Source organism: Trichechus manatus, unplaced genomic scaffold (assembly GCF_000243295.1).
Source record: "Trichechus manatus latirostris isolate Lorelei unplaced genomic scaffold, TriManLat1.0 scaffold00190, whole genome shotgun sequence".
NCBI lineage: Eukaryota > Metazoa > Chordata > Mammalia > Sirenia > Trichechidae > Trichechus > Trichechus manatus.
In genome coordinates, this window is record NW_004444126.1 from 4,367,548 (window position 1) to 4,387,675 (window position 20,128).

A 20,128-nucleotide genomic window follows, 5' to 3' on the forward strand; every position below is an offset into this window, starting at 1 on the left:
CAATGTCTACTTGTTTGTTCATTTTCTGTCCCTCCCACAGAAGGTGAGCTCCATGAAGGAAGGGCTTTGTTTGTTCACTGCTGTGTCCTCAGACCTTGAACAGGGCCTAGCATTTGATGAATACGTTAATGAAAACAGAGACTGACAGATGGATAGACAGAGAGGAAAAATGGATAGATGAATGGATGGGAGAGAGAAAGGGTGGATGAATGGAAGGATGGCTATATGGATAGATGAATGGATGGACAGATGGACAGACAGATGGACGGATGGGTGGATGGATGGGAGATAGGATAGATGGATTATTGGGAGACTAAATAGAAGGATGGATGGATGGATGGATGATGCATGGATGGATGGATGGATGGCTGATGGATGGATGGATGGTGGATGGATAAATGAGAGAAAAAGCGAAGGAAGAACTGATGGAAGGATGAATAGAAAGATGGGTGGATGGAAGAAAAGGAAGAAGGTAGGGAAGGAGGGAAGGAAGGAAGAAGGAAGGATCAATGGATAGAAGGACTGACGGACATTCAGATGGAGAGACAGGCTGACAAGATTAGGGCGGGAGGTGTGTGTGGTTCCACCTGAAAAGAGCTTCTCTTGGGGGTCTTGGAACCTCCAAGCCCCAGCCCCCTTCAGCGCGTCCCTCTTCATAAGGAAGTGAAGCGACTCAGAGGACCATGGCAGGTGGGGGACCGACCCCGGGCTTTATTGCGCAGGTTCAGGGAATGGTGGACAGGCAGGCCCTCGCCCAGCCCTGGAGCCCCCTCTTCTTGCCCCTGCTGTCCCTCAGGGCGGGTGGGGCTGCTGGGGCCTGGGCGCCCTTCAGCTACTAAGGAAGCAGCCCCGCTTGTGCCATTTCTGGTCGCGGATGCGGCGCACGGACTGCAGCTGCGGCTGGGGGGCGTCCCACTCATTCCAGTGCTGGTACTCTCCCTGCTCAAACACGTACTGGCGTCCGCGGTAGCCAGGAAACTCGTAGCCGACCCACCTGCGATGGGGGAGTGGAGGGACCAAGGTTGGGGAAAGAGCGGTCGGCCTGCCCCTCCAGTCTCCCCACCTTCAGCCAGACTGAGCTTTTTAAAGTCAGCATCTAACCATGCTCTCCCCTTGCCTAACGTCCTCCTTGGCTCCCCAGTGCCCTCAGAATGAATTCAAACTCCTTACCATGCTCGCAAGATTCTTCACAAAAGCCTCATTTCATAGTACTGCTTCTTCACACCCTAAAATCCAGCCTCTCGTATCCTGCTTTCTTTGAAACTGCTGTCTCTGAGCCTTTGCACGTGCTGTTCCTTCTGCCTGAAACACTTGTCCTTGCTTCGTCTTTATCCCTCCCCCTCTTTCACTCCCATACTTTACATCTCAGTTCAGATGTCTCCTCCTCCAGGAAGGCTTCCCAACTCCCCTAGGCTAGAACAAGTACTTCTTCTGGGCTCCCAGGACCACCTATGCACAGAGACAGCCCTGATCACAATGAACTGTGAATACCTACTTCCTTGTCTGTCTCCCTAGCATACTGTGAGATTCTTGAGGACAGAGGCTGTGTCGTTCTTAATCCCCACCCCACTGTGTCTCCACATCTTGCACATGGTAGATGCTCAGTAAAAAGTTGTTGAATGAATTATTTTCAGGGAGAGGTGGCATCTCTCAAGGCTCAATCCCAGATCACAAGCCCACAAGTGAAATATAGTCACTGCCAAGGGGACGACAATCCTAAGGTCACATTAACTGTGGTATTAAGCCTAGAAGGAGGGAGGTGATGAAACTACTCTCCTATGTTCTACTCAGGCCACATATAGAGAACTACATACATTTTGGAACTCCTGGTAAGAAGGACCAGGGTGGTTAATGGAGAAAAAAAATGCCAAGAATCAGTTTAAGGGCCTGGGTATATTAGTGAAGACTCAAGTGAGACAGGTGGAGGTAAAAAAATTGATTTGATCCAAAAAAAAAAAAAAAAAAGGTAAAACTTCCTGTGAGCCAAGGCTTCCTGCAATCTCAATAGTCCAGGAGTGCAAGCAATTGGACATTCACATCATTTGGGTTCTAGAGGGGGACTTTGAACAAGGATTGATGGAGGAGCAGCTGTGTGAAGGTCCCTCCAGACCTGGAGGAGCAAGAAATGTCAATTATGTAAGAAGCCACAAACAGCGATTCTGTTAGGAGCCAGAGGTGTGGCTGACCAGAGGAAGGGGCAGGAGCAAGGGTCAAGAATGAGGTCCCGTGGTTTCAGTGGACATCTAGCATAACATAGTTTATACAGAAAATGTTCTAAATCCTACTTTGGTGAGCAGCGTCTGGGGTCTAAAAAGCTTGTGAGTGGCCATCTGAGATATTCCACTGGTCCCACCCCATTTGGATCAAGGAAGAATGAAGAAAACCAAAGATACAAGGGAAAGATTAGTCCAAAGGACTAATGGACCACAACTACCAAAGCCTCCACCAGACTGAGTCCAGCACAACTAGATGGTGCCCAGCTGCCACCACCGACTGCTCTGACAGGGATCACAATACAGGGTCCTGGACAGACATGGAGAAAAATGTAGAACAAAATTCTAACTCACAAAAAAAGACCAGACTTACTGGCCTGACAGAGACTGGAGAAACCGCAAGAGTATGGTCCTCAGACACCCTTTTAACTCAGTATTGAAGTCACTCCTGAGGTTCACCCTTCAGCTAAAGATTAGACAGGCCCATAAAACAAAACTAGACTAAATGGGCATACCAGCTGGGGGCCAAGGATGAGATGGCAAGAGGGGACAGGAAAGCTGGTAATAGGGAACCCAAGGTTGAGAAGGGGAGAGTGCTGACACATCGTGGGGTTGACAACCAATGTCACAAAACAATATATGTATTCTTGAAAGAGAAATTAATTTGCTCTGTAAACCTTCGTCTAAAGCACAATAAAAAAAAAAAAAAAGAAATTATGAAAAACAGACACACAAAAAGAATGGGGTCCCTTACGTCCCACTGATGGCACGGATGCTCGCCACACGGTCCTGGAAGCCATGAGCCCAGAGGCTCGGCACGTCATCCTCTACTATCTCCATCTTGCGGCCACTGAAAGCTGGGTTCTCAAACAGATGCAGCTTGTGGTCCGGACCACCCTGGAGGTAAGATCAGAGGGTGAAATAGTTGCTCCCAAACCGGGATCAGAGCTCAAGAAGACTCGAATCACGAATCAACAAGCCACCAGACACACACACACACACACACACACACACACACCCTTCCCCCAAACCCATTGCCTGAGGAAAGGACTCAAGAGATTGATCTACTCAGGAACCCTAGAGCCACAGAGTCTAAACCAAGAGAAGGCCTTTTAGGTCTCGTTCAACTCCACCATTTTACAGACAGGGAAACTGAGGTTCAGAGAGGAAGGAAGAGGACTGACAGTGTTAAGGTGTGAGCATTTCTATCTTTATTAAAGTGGATTCTGATTTAGTCTTCCCAGCTTTCCCTCTTCCATGCCTTCTAAGGAGGAGTCAGTTATTGTGTTTCGAGGAAGAGAAAGTGTGAGTAAAGTCAGTGGGAGAGAAGAAAGACATTTTAAAGTGTCACTGTGGACTGTCTCTCTCAGGTGTTTGAGAAATGCAAGTGAAGAACTTGAGCTATTTTGTATACTTTTTAGTTAGCGTCTTAAGTTATTTTCTGGACTGTATTTCTTTGACAGCAATGCTGATCTGATACTGGACCACGTGGCTCACGATTTCAGTAGGGTTACAGAGGGAAGCCCCAGTACCATAGTGGCTTATTCATGATGTGAACCCTAGGGGTTCACAAGTTCATTCTTAGTCACTGTTTCTTGTCTTAAAACAATTATTTGGGTAAGAAATATAAGGATCTTTCCCAGGTTAGGTCCACACTGGCCAAACTCTCAGCAGAGTGTGTAAAATGAGCTTGCCTGAGCAGTCCCCAGCATGCCCTGCTTCTAGGAGCCCCCAGAAGTGGGCAGGAGCTGTACTCACAATGTTCAGAGGCCGGAGGGACAAGATGCTGTCACTGTGGTGGCTGTTGGACCAGGCATCCCAGCGAGGGTAATCCCCCTTCTCCAGGACAAACTGCTCCCCACGGAAGGCCCTGCGTTCAAATGCCAGCCATCTGTGGGAGGAAAGTGGCCTGGGTCCCCTCTGCTGTAGCTGAGGGGGGAGTCAAGGCTAGTGTGGGAAGGGTCCAAGAGTTGCTGACCTTTGACCCTGCACCCTCCTTCCAGCCCTACTACTGATTCCTGGACCTATTATTGGAATTGCTACTAGGGCAACCTGGGAACTGTCTGAGACTCTGGGCCAGGAGAGCATCCTGGGAAACATTATTAAGAATTTATTTTATGTCTGGCCTCCAGGTAGGGCAGTCAGAAAAGTCCTTAGTACAATGCCTGGCACACAGTGAGTATTCCACAGACTTTACTTATTGTTGTTATTATTACTTATTTATTTATATGCACCATTCCACTCATTTTCAAAAAAATCTCTCTGAGCTAGGTACTATTATTATCCCCATTTGACAGATGAGAAAACAAAGGCCCAGAAGGTGAAGCAACTTGCCCAGGATCACCTAGATGGTTAGTTCCAGAGCCCAGACTTTCAATCCAAAGGTGAGAATTCAGAGCCCAGCTGGGCCACCTACTTGCTGCGTGGTCATGGACAGGACATTTAACCACTTTGGCCTCAGTTTCCTCATCTGTAGAACAGGGATAATAAGAATAGTACCTCTCTCATAGGGCTGTTGTGAGGCTTCAGTGATACTGTACATGTTAAGTACAGTAAATTTTAGCTGTTATAATTATTACTAAAATTATAATGACTGAATCCCAATTGTCAGGCACTGAGCTAGGTGCTGGGGTCTGTCTCTGGTCTCTTTCCACTGAACCCTGCTATTTACCAAAAAAAGACAGAGTTAGAAAAATTCTTAGAGAATCACATTCAACTCCCTTATTTTACAGATGGGGAAATTGAGGCCAGAGAGGGGAACGGAGTTACCCAAGACCCCACCGCAGATTTAGAGCTCCCAGAAGGCTCGAGATATGAGGAGGGGGTGGGGGTCCAGGTACTCACGGTCCGGACTCCACCTGGATGGAGCCCACCTTCTCCAACAGGCTGTCGGTCAGGTTGGGGCACTCAGCCGAGAGCTCACACCGCTTGCCCTGGAAGTTCTCCAGCTCGTACACGGTCACCTGGAGGGCAGTATCCTGAGCAATCCACCCGGGCCCGGCCTCCAGCCCCAGCCTCCAGCCCCAGCCTCCCCCGTTGAGGTATCAGTGGTGGTACCAGTTGCTCCATCCGCTCTGCATTGTACCGGCCTAGAGCCCGCGCCACCGCAGGCCTGCACTGCCCCCTGGTGGCTGCGGTGAGAAACGCCTTCAGGAGTCTCAATTACTAAACCAGGGATGGCAAATCAAGGTAACGGCGGGGGCCAGTCGGGGAACCTAATAAATGAAGTGACCCAAGAATGAAGAGGGAAATAAAATCCATGAGAGAATGTGGGCCAAGTTCTCAACTTTTCCAGAGAAGTCAGAAATCCATATTTTCCTTAATGGGAAATTTCCCTGTTTAAAAAACCCTACGGAGGACAAATAAAGCACCAGTTTTCAACCGCCAGGTTGAGCCTTTTTGCCTGCCCCATGCCCAGGGAGGAAGGGGCTTTGCAAAGGCAGACCAAGGTTCTGCCTTCCTCACCTCCCTGGAAACACAATTGTCCTCGTAGAAGGTTCCGGGAGGACTCTGCTCTGGTCATTTTACAGAAGGGGTGAGAGAGGCTCAGAGAGGGTAAGTCATTTGCCTGGAGCTGCACAGCAAGATAGGTGGAGGCCCTGGAGCCCCACTTAAATCCGCTGGCTCTTTTCTCTCCCCCACTGGCTTGGATGGGGAATGGCCCACAGGTGACAAAGGGAGGTAGGAAGGGATGGCAGGGACATCTACCTTCCCGGTGGGCAGCTGCTTCAGGAATTTGCCAAACCCTGGCATTCCAGAGCTGCAAGGCCCTTAGCGGTCACTAGACCAACCTGCACTGTCCCCAGGTGCCTCTTTGCTCCTCTTCCCCTCCACCTCCTGCCTGGCCTCCTCCACTCTCAGCAAAGGCCCCAAAACATCCTCAGAATGACCCTTTTCCACTTATTCCCTCAGCCATCCTCAGACGCCATCTCAAATTAAGGCCCCCAGGGATGGTTTAGAAAGGGTTAAAAAAAAAAAAAACCAAACTCATGGCGATCTCACGTGCATCAGAGTAGAACTACACTCATAGGGTTTTCAATGGCCAACTTTCAGAAGTAGATTGCCAGGCCTTTCTTCTGAGGCTCCTCTGGGTAGAACTGAACCTCCAACCTTCGGATTAGCAGCTGAGCACATTAACCGTTTGCACCACCCATGGCAGAATCCACAGATCCACAATTTCCTCAGCTTTCTTGAGCATCTCCCTCTGCACGTTGGGCTCTCACACCAACTCTGGGGCCTGAGGACTGTGGGAATTGTTCCCATTTTAAAGATGGGGCTGCTGAGGTCCAGAGAAGGCCAGGAATGTGGGCCATGGTCAGACAGCAGAGTTGGAGCTTGAAGCCACATCTCCTCGCACTCCAGGCCCTCTGTGCTCCCGTGAGACAGGCAGGGTGCAGGGGTGCACCCCCAATTTGCAGACGAGGAAGGAGAAGACGGGAGAGGCAGAGAAGCAAGTTGACAGCAGAGAAATGGGAGTGAGGGGTTGCAGTTGAAGCTGTTTCCTGATCTACCGTTCTGGCCCCGCCTGGCTAGAGGGCAGCTGCTCTCTTTCCAGAAGGGGCTGCCTGGCTGGTCGCTGCACCCTGAGGCCCAGGGGTGGCCCTGAGCCTGAAGCCTCTGGACTCCTCCCTGCCCAGTACCTTGTAAACGCTGCCAAGGCCTCCGTGGCTCTTGCCAGCTGCAGCCTGCTCTGGTGTTCCGTGCTGCTCCGCCATCTCCCCAGGAAGACTTCTGGCTTCAAACCAAGGGATAACAGATCACCAGGTCCACCCAGGAGAAACCGGGTGTTGACGTGATTGGAGTTGAGGACGAGCTGCAGAACCTTGCTGAGTATGGGACACACTCAGGCCTAACAACATACATTAGGTCATTCAGACAGTCAACAAACATCTACTGAGCACCCACTATGGGCCATGCGACTGGAACAGTCAGTGGGAGCAGGATTCTCCACTTACAGAGGGGAACCCCGAGGCCCAGTCAGGTAAGGCCCGCTCCCAAACCTGTGCCCTTTCTTCTACACCCGGCTGCTCCCCCCACACAGGGGCCTCAGGGTTTTGGGCAGAGAACTGGTCAGAGGACGGCTTTGGGGATGGGGGGCTGCCTCTGTGGGGTCTCTCCCACCTCCACCCTCCAGACTGTAGGCTTTTTCTGTCTCATCACTTCATTCACCGAAGATTCCATGAGCACCTGCTCAATGCCAGGCCCTGTGCTGGGTGACAGGATGAGGGAGGGGACGACAGACTGGTGGCGGACGGAGAGACAGACAGACATTGTGAGAAAGCATGGCGTGGAACCAGGTCTTCAGACACCTGCTCCAGCCCAGTTTCCATGCATTCAGTTATTCATCCCATAAACATTTATTGAGCACTTACTGCCTACCAGACTCTTAAAGAGACACAGAGACAGGCAGACGGTTACACCTTCATCATTATGGGGGACAATGACACACAGCATAGGCCCCTGCAGTCACATCGGAGGATTCTCACGATTGTCACAGACACGCACAGGACTGTTCTCCAGTTTATCAGCACACACACACACTCTCACACACACACACACACATGCACTCACACACACACACATACATGCACCCACACTCACATGGGCTCCCATGGTCACTGTACGGTCACATCCCACCCACAGGCACACAGGACAGTCTCTGTTTCTTTCCCTCGTCTCTCTCACAGTGCTGGACCCGCCTATTTCAGACGTCCACAGTGCTACATGGAGCACCCACATCCATGCCCAACACCCAGCTGCTGCCCACACAAGCTCCCAGTACCCCCACACTGGCTGCACAGCCGAGGGCCCATCTCCTCTGCACACAGGCCCAGCAGTGCACACAGGAGCCGACCTCACCACGGGCATGGGAGACCTGTGGGCTGTCCGTCAGGCTGTGCCCAGCCTCAGCTGGAAATTGGGTTCATGGCGGGGGAGGCGCCGGGGGACTTGGCAGCCTCCAACCCTGCCACTTCCCTTTCTCAGATGTGCCCAGTCTTCAGAAGCTCCCTGCCCCAAGCTCAAGTCTGAGGGCTCAGACCCTGCCACCACCCTCTGACATGCAGACAGTGTGGGTCCCCAGGTGTCACGCCCCCGGCTGGGCTTGGTGGCCGTCTTGGGTCATCTTGCTTGGCTCCAACCCCCAGGTGACTCCTCGGCTTTTACAAGGGCCAGCTATGCATGCCCCACGCAAACCACCAAGGCCTCGGCCCGTGAGGGCAGCTCTTGCCTCTCTGCCCTCCATCCCTTCAGAAATGAACCTGTTGCTGTGGCCTTGGGAAGGACAACAGAGGAGCCAGGACCTTCAGCAGACGTGACTTCCCTTGCAGGGGGGGGTCCTATTTATGGGCACTTTCTGACAGCCCAGCACGTCCCAGCCTGCTGAGACAGCGCCCTGTCCACCCAATTCCATTCGGGCCATTTCACCCCAATACGGAGGCCGGCTGTGCCTGTCTCTGTGGCCACAGCCTCTGATGACTTCCTGAGGCACAGACCCCTTATGGGCTTTGTGGGAAGCCTGGTAGCACTGGGCAGAGGCATCAGGGTGTACAGCTCTCCAGTGGCCCTCAACTCCTTCCCTTTGGTTTGTTGGTGCTGCCATCTTCCTGCTGGGTTGCATGACACCCTTGGAAAGGCTCTAGTTCTTACGGGAGGGAAACTTAGGATGCCTCCAAGTGAATTTCCCATGTGCCACGTGGCCCAAATTTTAAGGCAGGTCACCCCAAACATATCCTCCAAACTGGGTGAAAACCCATCCATTGGGTGTCCCATCCATCCATAGAACATTGTAACAGATAAAAATGAAGCTTTATTGTGTCTTCATACAGAAGGTAAATACGAAGAACGGCTACCATTTGTTGAAAATCTACCACGTGCAAGGCGTTGTGCCAGCATTATTAGCATTGTTTAATCCTCACTAGCCCCTTTAAGGGAAGAATTCTGACCTCCATTTTATAGATGAGGACACTTGAGTTCAGAGAAGTGAAGTCACTTACTCGGTGTCACCCTGCAGAGAAGAGGAGGGGACGTCCTGCTCTAGGCCAGTGCTCAGCCACAATAGAAATAAAGGTGATCATGACAGTCTGCTTATTTATGATGACAAAAAGTACAGTCGATTCTGGTTATTTGAGGTAGTTATAAAGCCTCCTGTGAATACAGAATTAGCGAATACCAAGCCAGCCTTTATCCTCACCTGGGAGCTTTTTGCCACTCTACACATGCGCGTGCTATGAACGCGCCCTCTAGCGGCGTATTTTTTAGCGAATAGGTGGGTTTGCGAATACGGAATCTGCGGATGTTGAGAGGAGGCTGTAGATTCATGTTTTTATTTTTTTAAAATAATTGTCTAGCAGAGTAAAATTTTGCCTGTGATAGGTGTTTAGTGAGTAATTATTGAATAAATAAAATGATGAGCGGGCAAAGGAATGAATGATTAAACAACAGGGTCTTCTTATTACGTTGTTGGTAGTTTTGGGGTAACATTCTCGAGTCAGCATAAAACCCAACTACCTGACATCCCTAGAGGGCACTGGGGGTGACAGCTGGACCCTGGCGTCGGGTCAACCCATGTGACCTTCGGAGAGTTACTGGAGGGCTCAGAGACCCAGTCTCTTCCTCCGTCAGTGAAGAATCTTCCCTCCACTTGAGACATTGAGAGACCATGTAAGCAAAGCACTCAGCACACTGTCTGTCATTTTATTATTTTTATTCCCTGAGGGATCCTATTATTCAAACCAAACTCGTTGCCGTTGAGTCAATTCCAACTCATAGCAACCCTACAGAACAGAGTAGAACTGCCCCAAGGAGTTTCCAAGGCTGTAAATCTTTACGGAAGCAGACTGCCACATTTTTCTCCTGAAGATCGGCTGGTGGATTCAAATAGCTGAGCTTTTGGTGAGCAGCCGAGTGCTTAACCCTTGTACCACCAAGGCTCCTTACATTCCGCTGAAGGTTATGGAGAGCAGAATTGGTTTCAACCCCTTACTTGGGATTAAGGTGCCACCCGCTACGGGTACAAGGAGGAAGACAGAGGTGGGGACAGTGTATCAGATGATTCCCTCCCATTGGACCCTTTAGGATCCTAAGGAGTAATGTGCTGAGTATTTTATGTACCATATTCCCTTAACTCAGGCTTCTCAACCTCAGCCCTAGGGGCATTTGAAGCTAGACAAGTCTTTGTTGTCCAGACTGCTGTGTATATTGTTGGATATTTAGCAGCATCCGTGCCTGGCTTCAACCCACTAGATGCCAGTAGTAGCATCCCCCACTTACACCAACCAAAAATGTCTCTAAACAAGTTGCCACCAAGTCAGTTCTGACTCACGATGAACCATGTGTGTCCGAGTAGAACTGTGCTCCATAGGGTTTTCAATGCCTGATTTTTCAAAAGTAGATCTCCAGGCCTTTCTTCTGAGGTGCCTCCGGGTGGACTAGATCGGCCAACCTTTCAGTTAGCAGCCGAGTGCTTAACCACTTATAGCACCCAGGGGACAGCTGAGATTTGCCCACTAATGTCAATATCATCATTCCCATTTTGTAGCTCAGAAGAACCAATACTCAGAGATATTACACAGCCAGGAAGTGAGAGAACAAGGATTCAACCCCTGCCTTGTTTCTGTGCTCTCCTGTGATGGCCAGTCATCCTCCCCCAGAATTCCAGCTACCTTCCCACTTCCCAGCCCCCAGTTCGGCCAGACAAGAGTACAACCTGGTCAGCTGGTGACGGGCAGGGCCTGCAGGCATGGGAGACTCCATTCAGTCATACACGGACACACCAACTTCTCCAATGCAATTTGCATCAAAGCTTTATTTTCTATTTTCATAGTCTGAATGCAACATCTTTGAACATGCGAAGGTCATCTTGTTTTAATGCAGTCAACCAGATGTCTGACTGCGCTTCTGTGTATATGAAACCTCTTTACAGTTATAAAATATAAAAGTACTTGTAGACATACAATACTCTGTGAGGTCCAGGAAGCCCTGTTTCTTTTTGACTTTAAAAATATAGGTTTTTATAGCTGAATTATCAGTCCCATGATTACAGATGCTTTCTGGGCTTGGTAAGGTGCCCCCTTTCCCCGGCCTTCTACTCAGGACTTCTAGAGCTTCTGAATTCATAAGGCAACTGCAAAGAACACCAGCAGGCAAGAGGCTGAACCTTCCTACACACAGAATTCGAGTTCCTCTTCTATCGTGACTCAAATATCCAAGGACAGAATCCAGAAGAAAGGTTAGGAAAATAGACATACTACATTTATCTGTATCTCCCCCATCTTACAAAGCATTCTGAGGTTCACAGTCATCTGGAAAGTCCATGACTTCTAGAATAACTGGTATGATTTAGGAAACAAGACAGTCCAAAATATCTTCCATAACACAATATATAATTTTTGCCAGCCCCTATTTACAGGATCTATAAGGCGATGTGGAATGAGATCATTAAGAAGCTCAAATTCTTCTTTTGACAATGGCACAATTTTTAGCAGGCGTGATGCCAGCAGGGATTGTCAAGAAAGTGCCAGTCTGAGTCTTAGATGTTATAGCGCGGGGTACAAGGGCAACTATTTAAGAAGGGGGTTTTGGGGAGGTTAAGGGGGAGAGGCTGAGAGGTGTTGATTTCCAGGATGAACTCCCAGAAACCTCAGGCTGACTTTCCTGATCAGAGAGCCTGGATTTCTGCCCCCTCCCTGCCCCACCGCTGTCCCTGGCATGGACTAATAGATGAGAGAAAGGATATCTTAGGAGGGTAGTGGGGGCAAAAGGAGACACAGGCTGGTCAAGATCCAGCACACTCAAGCCGACTTGCCTTCCAGATAGTTTTATGCTACCACAGCCTTGGCCCACCCCAAGTTCCAATGGGGTGACTCCCAGCAGCTTCCCAGTACAGAGCTCGGGCCCCTGACTCGATATTAGGGCCAAGCCCATGGGCAGATGCCCTGGCAGATAAGGACTGGGTCTTGCCTGCTTTAAGTGGCTCCCTCCATCTCGATCCTGTCCCTCCTGTCCCACAGACTCATGAGGCCATGGAACTTTTGTTTTCCTGTTTTAACACATGGTGGAATCAAGCGGGGGTGAGGGGGAGGTACATACAGAGGCTACAGAATGTCTCTCCGTCAATGTGGTGACCTGCCACGGCTTAAACATCCAAACTGGGGGTGGGAGCAGTAGCTCCCCAATGGGTAAAGCCTTTCTCCTGCCTCCCTAGTTCCATCCAAGCTCACCTGGAAATGCCGATTTACACAAAGGCAACGGCAATCTGGTTTCCTGTGTTAAAGGATAAGGCCATGTGGCTGGGGCTACAGGGATAGAGGCAGACAAGCCGCAGCTGGTGAGGATGAGGCTAGCTTGACAGCCTTCTCCCATGGGAAAGCCTTCTTCTGTATTCCCCACAGGCTGGGCCCACCTTTAAGAATGAATTTCATTTTGGAGGTGGTCTGAGAGCACACTTGGGGGTTTTTAGCTACAGGATGATGCTGAGCGTCCAGAACAATCAAGGGGCATCTTAATGACAAATCAGTGTAAATTGACCAGGCAACTATCAGCACTGGTGGGAGTAGCTGAGGTCTCCTTTAGGGAAGTCCCACCAAGGGTTCTTTCAAATCCCTCACTCAGCCTCTGAGGGTTAGGACCTCAGCTTATGTCCCCTTCTCTTTTTGTGCCTTAGCTGGACCCTGAATGCTTCACTCTCCAGGATGCACGAAGGAAAATGCGTCTGTCTGAAAACATACAACCCGGCTTGCGTGCCCTGGAAAACATCCCTACCTGACTGTCCTTTCCCTGAATCCAAGACTACCTGAAATTTCAGCCCAGTGTCACCTGAGACTCCCAACATCCCAAACACCATGACGTTTCTCTTTCACCAGAATTTCTCTGGCAGCATTGAGTAATTCTCCACAACACTGTTTTTTTTCTTTTGAGGCCTTGCCATGGAATTTCACAGGCCAACAGCTTCTGTTTCATTAGGCAAGGGACCGTGAAGAAGGGAGCTTACTGGAGGGGAAAAAGATACAGACTTATCTAAAGACCGGCTGTCAAAATGCTGATGTGCAAACAGGAGACAGGGAGACTGTACATATACAGGAATCTGCATTCTGGGAAGATTCCCATCTAAGAGGCACCAAAGGCCCAGGGGAGGAGAAAGGAGGGGGCAGGTGACTTGATTTGCACAGAAATAATTAAGGCATATTCAATTAGTTTCAAAGGAGATAGATTTCCAAAGGGGGCTCCAGGCAAACACACAAAATTAGTATATAACCTCTAGCTTAGCCCCTAAAAGCTCATCTGGTTTAGAAAGAGAAGAAATACATAATGCGTTTGCCCAGGTATCTGCAAAGGCTCCCAGGGCACAGACACTTCTAACATCACCGCACTGACTGTAAGTGGGATTCAGAAGTCATGAGGAGCCGGAATTAAGAGGGTCATCCCTGACCCACTTGACTTGTCTGCTCTGAGGCGCTGGAGGAAATGAAACGGCACAAAAGAAAAGGAGCTGAAGAGACTCTTCAGGGTTTGCCTTAGTCAGATTTCAAGGGCTGGACCTCGTATGGCCCAACCACCCAAGGATGAAATGGATTTGATTTCCAGTCAAGAGGTGAGGCAAACAGCCCCCAGGCTAATCTCATTTTCAAGCGGTTTTCTTTTCTTTCGTGTCAGGTCTATTTGGGCGAAGACATGAATTCATTAACACTAAACATGAATTAAGAATTGAGAGTTTCCATGGTGAGGATGGATGAATTCATTAAACAGAGCCAGACACTTCACAACACCTGAGATGGTACAAGGGTTCCTTCCCATCTGAAGGAAAGAAAGCCAGCAGTCAAGAAAAGAAGACAGGGTTGAAACACTAGAAGAGGGTCTCTAAAGGGATCCCATTGACCTGAAAAACCACCACATCAAAACTGTTATATAACATGGACTTGAACTCTAAGAACGAATCAAGTAGACTTCCTAGTTGATCAACTAGGCTTCAGAAAGTCATGAGGACTTCAGTTGCAAAAGGCTGAGCCGCGGCCTGGCTCCACCAACTGGTATCACAGCCAAAGTTCAGCGAACAGGACTCAGGGTGGACAGGGCCTTGCGGCCACTGTCTGTGATGCTCAGTCACAATCAGTCACCAGGGCACAAGTGTTCGTCTTAACCTGGAGAAAAGGAAGACTGCTATCTACCCTTCACTCCACCTCACAAGGGAGAGAAGAGGTGGGGAAGGGAGAAAAGGCAGAAAGAAGAGATGGGGAGACAGATGGAGACTTGGAGAGGTGGCCAGGGAGAAGACGGACATTCTTGACACTATTTGTAAATAATGGAATTGACCAAGAGAGACCTCTTCCCCTTGGGAAGTCAGGGGCATGCGCCCCCACCATCCGTATCTGGCCAGTACTGTGCATGTATCCTTTAGGGAACCCAGACCCAAGGCCCCTCAGCAGTCATGGGCTGCCCTGTGAACTGCATGGGCATCTCTCTCCATATGGGGGTCTCCCAGGCAAGGTTGGCACAGAGTCTGTGGCAACTACATGCATGGCAGGGGGCCATCCGGGCATGCTTGAGGAGTCTGCTGGAGCCTTGGACCTAAGAGGTGGAAGAGGCTGGTGTTGAGGATTTCCAAACAGAAGGGCAGAGCAGAGAGCCCCCGGAGGCTTGGCATTTCCTGGGAATGAGCTTAGAGCTAGCAAGGCAAGCCTCATCCTTCTTCATTCATTCATTGCCCTTCATCTAGCACTTCTGCTCAGAGCCCCTGGCCTGGGGGGCTCCCCTCTTGATAGAGGCTTTCAGCAAGATCCTTCCTACCCAAAGAAGCACTTGATGGGTGGAGTTGGGGGAGGGAGAACAAAGAGGTGGGAAGAAACAAAAAACACCCTTCATGTATGCGTTTGTTCTGAGGCCGATATAGAATGGTTCCTCTTTGCCAGCAGCCCAGGTAGTGTTCAAAAAAGGCTCGGCGGAAAGAGAGAGACTCTCTGGGCTGGGCTGGGGTTTGAGTGGTGGAGGCACCAACATCTGGTCTACAGTTTGTGAACCCTTGAGGCCAAGGGACAAAGGTCACCCCACAGAAAGCAGAGCACAAATGAAAAGCAGCCAGGAATATATATATAAGGATGACAATTAAAACAAATTTTTTAGAAGCTTGGATAGGGATAAGATAACCTGAGGTGACTGGGTGCTTCAAAACAAACTATTCACACATCTCTCCTGTCCTTGAACATCAAAACATACATACACATCAAATTTTAAAGCAAATTGGCTGAATTATTGCTTTATCACCTTCAAAAGCAAACGAAGGGGTCGTACAATGAAACAGGTCAACTGTGATGCACACGGCCCCACTGGGAGGACAGATATACTCGAAAGAAGGAGGGTGGGTGTGCTCAGAAGCTGGAACTGCGGATATTTCGGGGTGAGGCGGGAAGGAGTTTGCTGGAAAATTCCAATCCAGTGGTGCTGACATGGATTATAGCAGAAAACGAATGATTTTACCTTCCTTGAAAATGTCCTTTCAAGAAAGGCCTGTCCTGGGGTGGGGGGAACGAGGTGCCGTCAGAATTCAGGTGCTTTTCAGAACCCAGAGAAACGGTCCAGCCTCACACAGATGTTCCTGGAGCTGCTGAAGGTGTGGAAAGTAGGTAGAAACACAGATGTTTGCATAAAAAACAAAATCACCAGCATGGACATTTCTGGGAAGCGTGGCTTTGTTCTCGGCCTGAAGTGCTGTCTGAGAGATGTGCCGTGGGAGAGCTGTCTTTCTTTCCTGATCCGAGGGGGGGCCTGTGGGGGGAGGGGGACACTGGACAGCATCCTCCACCCACAGGAAGGCCCAGGCACATAACCATTGTGCAGGAAGGGATGGCAACAGGGTGGCCTCGTCTTCGGCGTCTGACAGTTAAGGCTTCTGTTGATTAGGCATGGGTGGCGTCCACGACCTAGACAGGAAGGGACAGTCCTGGTGTCAGCAGTGGGAACATGTGGCCTCATCTCCCCCCACGATCAGGCCTTGAAATCCCTCTGACCTTCCCCAAGAAAGCCACGCCCATAAGGCACAGGCCAGGAAAAAGATTAATTTTTTTGAGGGGTGGGGTGAGGAGGGTGCAGACAGCCCAACACATTGGAATGAGCATGAAATTCAGGGTCAGATCAGGGTTCCAATTCCCGTTCTGAGCCTCGCATTCCACAAAAGGATTGCTGGAGGCTTAAATAAGATATCACATGTACAGCACTGAACACAGACTAAACACAGGTCCGAGACACCTTATCCCCAACCACTGAGCATAGCTTTGTTTGGCAATCTGCAATTTTTCAGAGGTTATTTTATATAAATACATATCTATAGTCCCTGAGTGGTGTACATGGTTAAAACATTTGGCTGCTAACCAAAAGGTTGGAGGTTTGAGTCCACCCAGAGGTGCCTCGGAAGAAAGACTTGGTCACCTACTTCCAAAAAATCAGCCACTGAAAACCCTATGGAGCATAGTTATATTCTCAAACACATGGGACCCCCATGAGTCGAAGCTGACTCAACAGCAACTGGGTTTTATAAAGAGATACACTTACACATGTGTATATGTATGTATGTATGTATATAAACATATATGTATATCATTAGATACATATATTTTATTAACACTCCCATAATCAAGCACACTAATATACCTGCAGTGTAATGTATGAATATTCATCTAAAGTAGGAAAAATAGAGTATAAATAGCATTATATCCAGCCAGGTATAATGGTTATGAAAAATCTCTGTTTTCAGAGCCCTCTGGGCTCCAGGCTTGTGAGGGTGGTGGGTGTCTGTCTGAGAGCACTGCGCTGTGTGCTCCTGCACCGAGGGCTTCCCAGCACTTGGTCAAACCCTTGCTGTGCATTCTTATCAAGTCCTTGGGGCCACCCGGTGACATGGGCACTGCCAGCCCATTTTACAGATACAAAAACTGAGGTTCAAGATTTAAGTCAGTTGCGCTCTAAACCAGGGAATAGCTAATGCACTAGGTTTTTAAATCTTTTTTTCAAATTAATTTTTAATTACACAGGTTATACAGAAATACATTCCCCATGTAAAAATTTGGAACAATATAGGTGAAGCTAAAAACCAAAAACCTTTGAAATCTCCACTCTTTCATTTTATAGGTGGGTACTGAGCTGCAAGCAGGGCTGGCCAAGTGCATGAGACTCTAGACCAGGTTATCTGACTCTCCCTATAGGGCCCTCTTCACCCACCCCAAGCTGCCCCAAACCTGTTGCCATCCCGTCAATTCTGACTCATAGAGACCCCAGAGGACAAAGTAGAACTGCCCCATAGGGTTTCCAAGGCTGTAAATCTTTACAGAAGCAGACTGCTACATCTTTCTCCCATGGAGCGGCTGGTGAGTTCGCATTGCCAACATTTCAATTAGCAGTCAAGTGCTTAACCATTTTGCCACCAGCATGCCACCAGGACATCACGCTTGGTAAAGTGGAGGGTCAGTGAAAAAGAGGAAGACCCTCAACGAGATGGACTGACACAGTGGCTGCAGCCATGGGCTCAAACACAGCAACAATTGTGAGGATGGTGCAGGACCAGGCAGTGTTTCGTTCTGTTGTACACAGGGTTGCTGTGAGTCGGAACCAACTTGACAGCACCTAACTGCAACAACCAGTGGTCCAGGTTTGGTTTTGTTTCCCCTAAACGGAAACAGACTGCCACTCTCCTCTTTACAGGCACCCAGAACACTCCCTTTTCCCTTTCTGCAGGCTTCCCTTTGCTAGGACACAACAATCAGTCTCTGCACCTTTGCCTCCCGCCTAAGTTCCCACATCCCCGGCCACGGGGCTCTTCCCAGGCCTCCCCCGACAGAGCCCCTCATACCTCGTTAAGCTTGATTCTCATACAGACTTTGCCTCTTCTTGGATTTCAGCTCCTTTAGCCACTGGGGAGGGGGCTCTTCTGACCTGAAACCACAGATCCAGAGAATCGAGCCTGGGCCAGTCCAGGAGCTCCTATGGGCAGGGGCTAAGTGGTGCCTGCCTCTCCATGCTCAATGCCAAGGCAGAGGGCACAGGTGGCAAAGATGCTCATGTTAGCAGAAGTGGGAATGAACCACAGTGCCCAACTGCGGAGGCCAGCTCCTGGCTAAAAAGCCAAGCGTGATCTTTCAGGCCTGACCACAGGCAATGACAAAGGCTCTACCTGGCTGGACTTGAGGGACAGCTGCTGCCCAAACAGACCTGGTGCACATTCAACAATAGTCAAAAAGAAATATTCCTATATTAAATGACAAAATTTCCCAAAACCACACAGCCAGAAAAACCTACCACAACTAAATAGAAATTATAACACACACAGTTGAAATGAACTCCTGCAGACTGATATCTACAACAGAGGCAGGGAAAGTGGGCCAGGAATCAGGCCAGCTGGCCTCACTTCTTTATCCTCCCTGTCTCTGGAGGGTGTTGCAGGTGAGGACTTAGGCTCTTGGCCGGCCTCGGGGGACAGCTGCCTTCCCCAAGCAGACCTGATGCCCAGCCCGCGCACTGCCATCTCTGGAGGGCGTTGCAGGCGAGGACTTGGGCTCCTGGCTGGCCTCGGGGGACAGCTGCCTTCCCCAAGCGGACCTGGTGCCCAGCCCGTGCACTGCCATCTCTGGAGGGCATTGCAGGTGAGGACTCAGCCCCATGGCTGGCTGCACTCTTCCCATCTCTGTGTTCCTAGCCCAGGTGCCTCCATACAGAGGCCTCTGTATCGGGGGCCTTCAGCAGATGTCTCCCTCAGATGCCTCTGCTGAAGCCTCCTTATTAGGGGGATGGGGCACCTGAGTTGCACAGGCCTACCCCAGGGCCTGGCATGGTGCAGGAGCTCCATGAGGGCAGCTGAACTAGCTGATCTTGCCCAACCTGGCTGTGCCCTTCCATCCAGCTTCCTGGGTCTCTCTGATTCGCCTGAGACAAAGATACTTCCCTAGAGGGTAAGACAAGTCCGAATGCCTCAGTTTCCCCATAAGTCTTGAGAGTGCTGCAGCAGATCAGTAGCTTTCCAACAATGGTGCCCCAGGTTTCTGAACAGACGGGCACAGGGAGGATGGAGGTGAAGCCAACTGGCCTGATTCCTGGCCCCCTTTCCCCGTCTCTGTCTTATGTTTCAGGTATCAGAGTGCCGACAGTTCATTTGAACAAAGTTGCTGCTAGAGAAGAAAGCAGTTTGAAACTCTCCTTCCAATCAGCTCTAACACCTATTTCAGCACATTCCCCAGAAGCACATCCTGAGTTTGGGAGGAGAGGGACCCTCGTCCCCAAGACCCCTTACTTGTCATCCTTCTCCACACTGGATGGCAGGACACGGCTGCCCAGCACGCCAGGCTGGAAGGGGGATTTGGGCGTCTTGGGCTGGGGGGCCCGGGTGGAGGTCTCGCCGGGACTGTCCACCTCTTGCCGCCTGTGCAGCTGAGCCTGAGGAGAGAGGAGAGCCGAGTCTGTGAATGCCGTTTGTCTGGGGACGGGCCCATCCAGTGTACCTTCACTGCAAGGGGGGCCCTGGAAAGCAGTGGGACCCCCAGTGTCTGAAGGGACCCAGGCAGAAAACAGGGAGCTGGAGGGGATATTGCCTGACCTCAGGGGCCGAGGAAAACCGGAGGCCGGGCTCACATCCCAAGCAGCCATCCTTGGCCAAGAAGAGCAAATAACAACAGCCCCAAAAACCTGCACCACAACGGGGGCAGTTATCATTGGCTGAAAACCCACTAGATGCAGTGTTCTTGGCACGTGATGTACCATCTCATTTAGCTTCCTGGGAACCCTGGAATGGAGAGTGTAGCCCCATCTCACCAGGGAGGTTCAGATATACTAAGCTACTTGCTCCTGTGTCCACACAAATAAAATGCAGTGCTTTGACTGTCCATGATATTCCCCCAGGAATATGGCAGGGTGGATTTTGGCCCAGTTTTGGAGTGTGT

General features: G+C 50.1%; 2 protein-coding genes across 2 annotated transcripts in view; both read right to left on the reverse strand.

Annotated features, from left to right (window-relative positions):
• Positions 1–684: 684 nt before the first annotated feature.
• Positions 685–8,520, reverse strand: CRYBB3 (crystallin beta B3). Its single transcript, XM_004387629.1, has 6 exons — positions 8,474–8,520; positions 6,854–6,948; positions 5,058–5,176; positions 3,972–4,104; positions 2,968–3,110; positions 685–994 (listed from the first exon to the last, which is right to left on the reverse strand). The coding sequence occupies exons 2-6, from the start codon at positions 6,926–6,928 to the stop codon at positions 829–831; spliced, it is 636 nt and encodes a 211-aa protein (XP_004387686.1). The 5' UTR covers positions 6,929–6,948; positions 8,474–8,520; the 3' UTR covers positions 685–828.
• A 9,532-nt stretch (positions 8,521–18,052) lies between these two features.
• The window catches only part of KIAA1671 (KIAA1671 ortholog), a 160,360-nt gene continuing 158,284 nt past the window's right edge, over positions 18,053–20,128 (reverse strand). The window contains exons 9-10 of the mRNA XM_004387641.1: positions 19,483–19,625; positions 18,053–18,131 (exon numbers count right to left, since the gene is read on the reverse strand). Of these exons, the coding sequence (XP_004387698.1) occupies positions 18,053–18,131; positions 19,483–19,625 (222 nt within the window). The remainder of the gene's footprint in view (positions 18,132–19,482; positions 19,626–20,128) is intronic.

Bases quoted from the DNA above. Each gene is read 5' to 3' on its own strand.
- CRYBB3 (XM_004387629.1), bottom strand. From the start codon at position 6,928: ATGGCGGAGCAGCACGGAACACCAGAGCAGGCTGCAGCTGGCAAGAGC. The intron at 5,177-6,853 runs GTACTGGGCAGG...ACTGCCCTCCAG, and splicing joins GCCTTGGCAGCGTTTACAAG to GTGACCGTGTACGAGCTGGA. The intron at 995-2,967 runs GTAAGGGACCCC...CCCCCATCGCAG, and splicing joins ATCCGTGCCATCAGTGGGAC to GTGGGTCGGCTACGAGTTTC.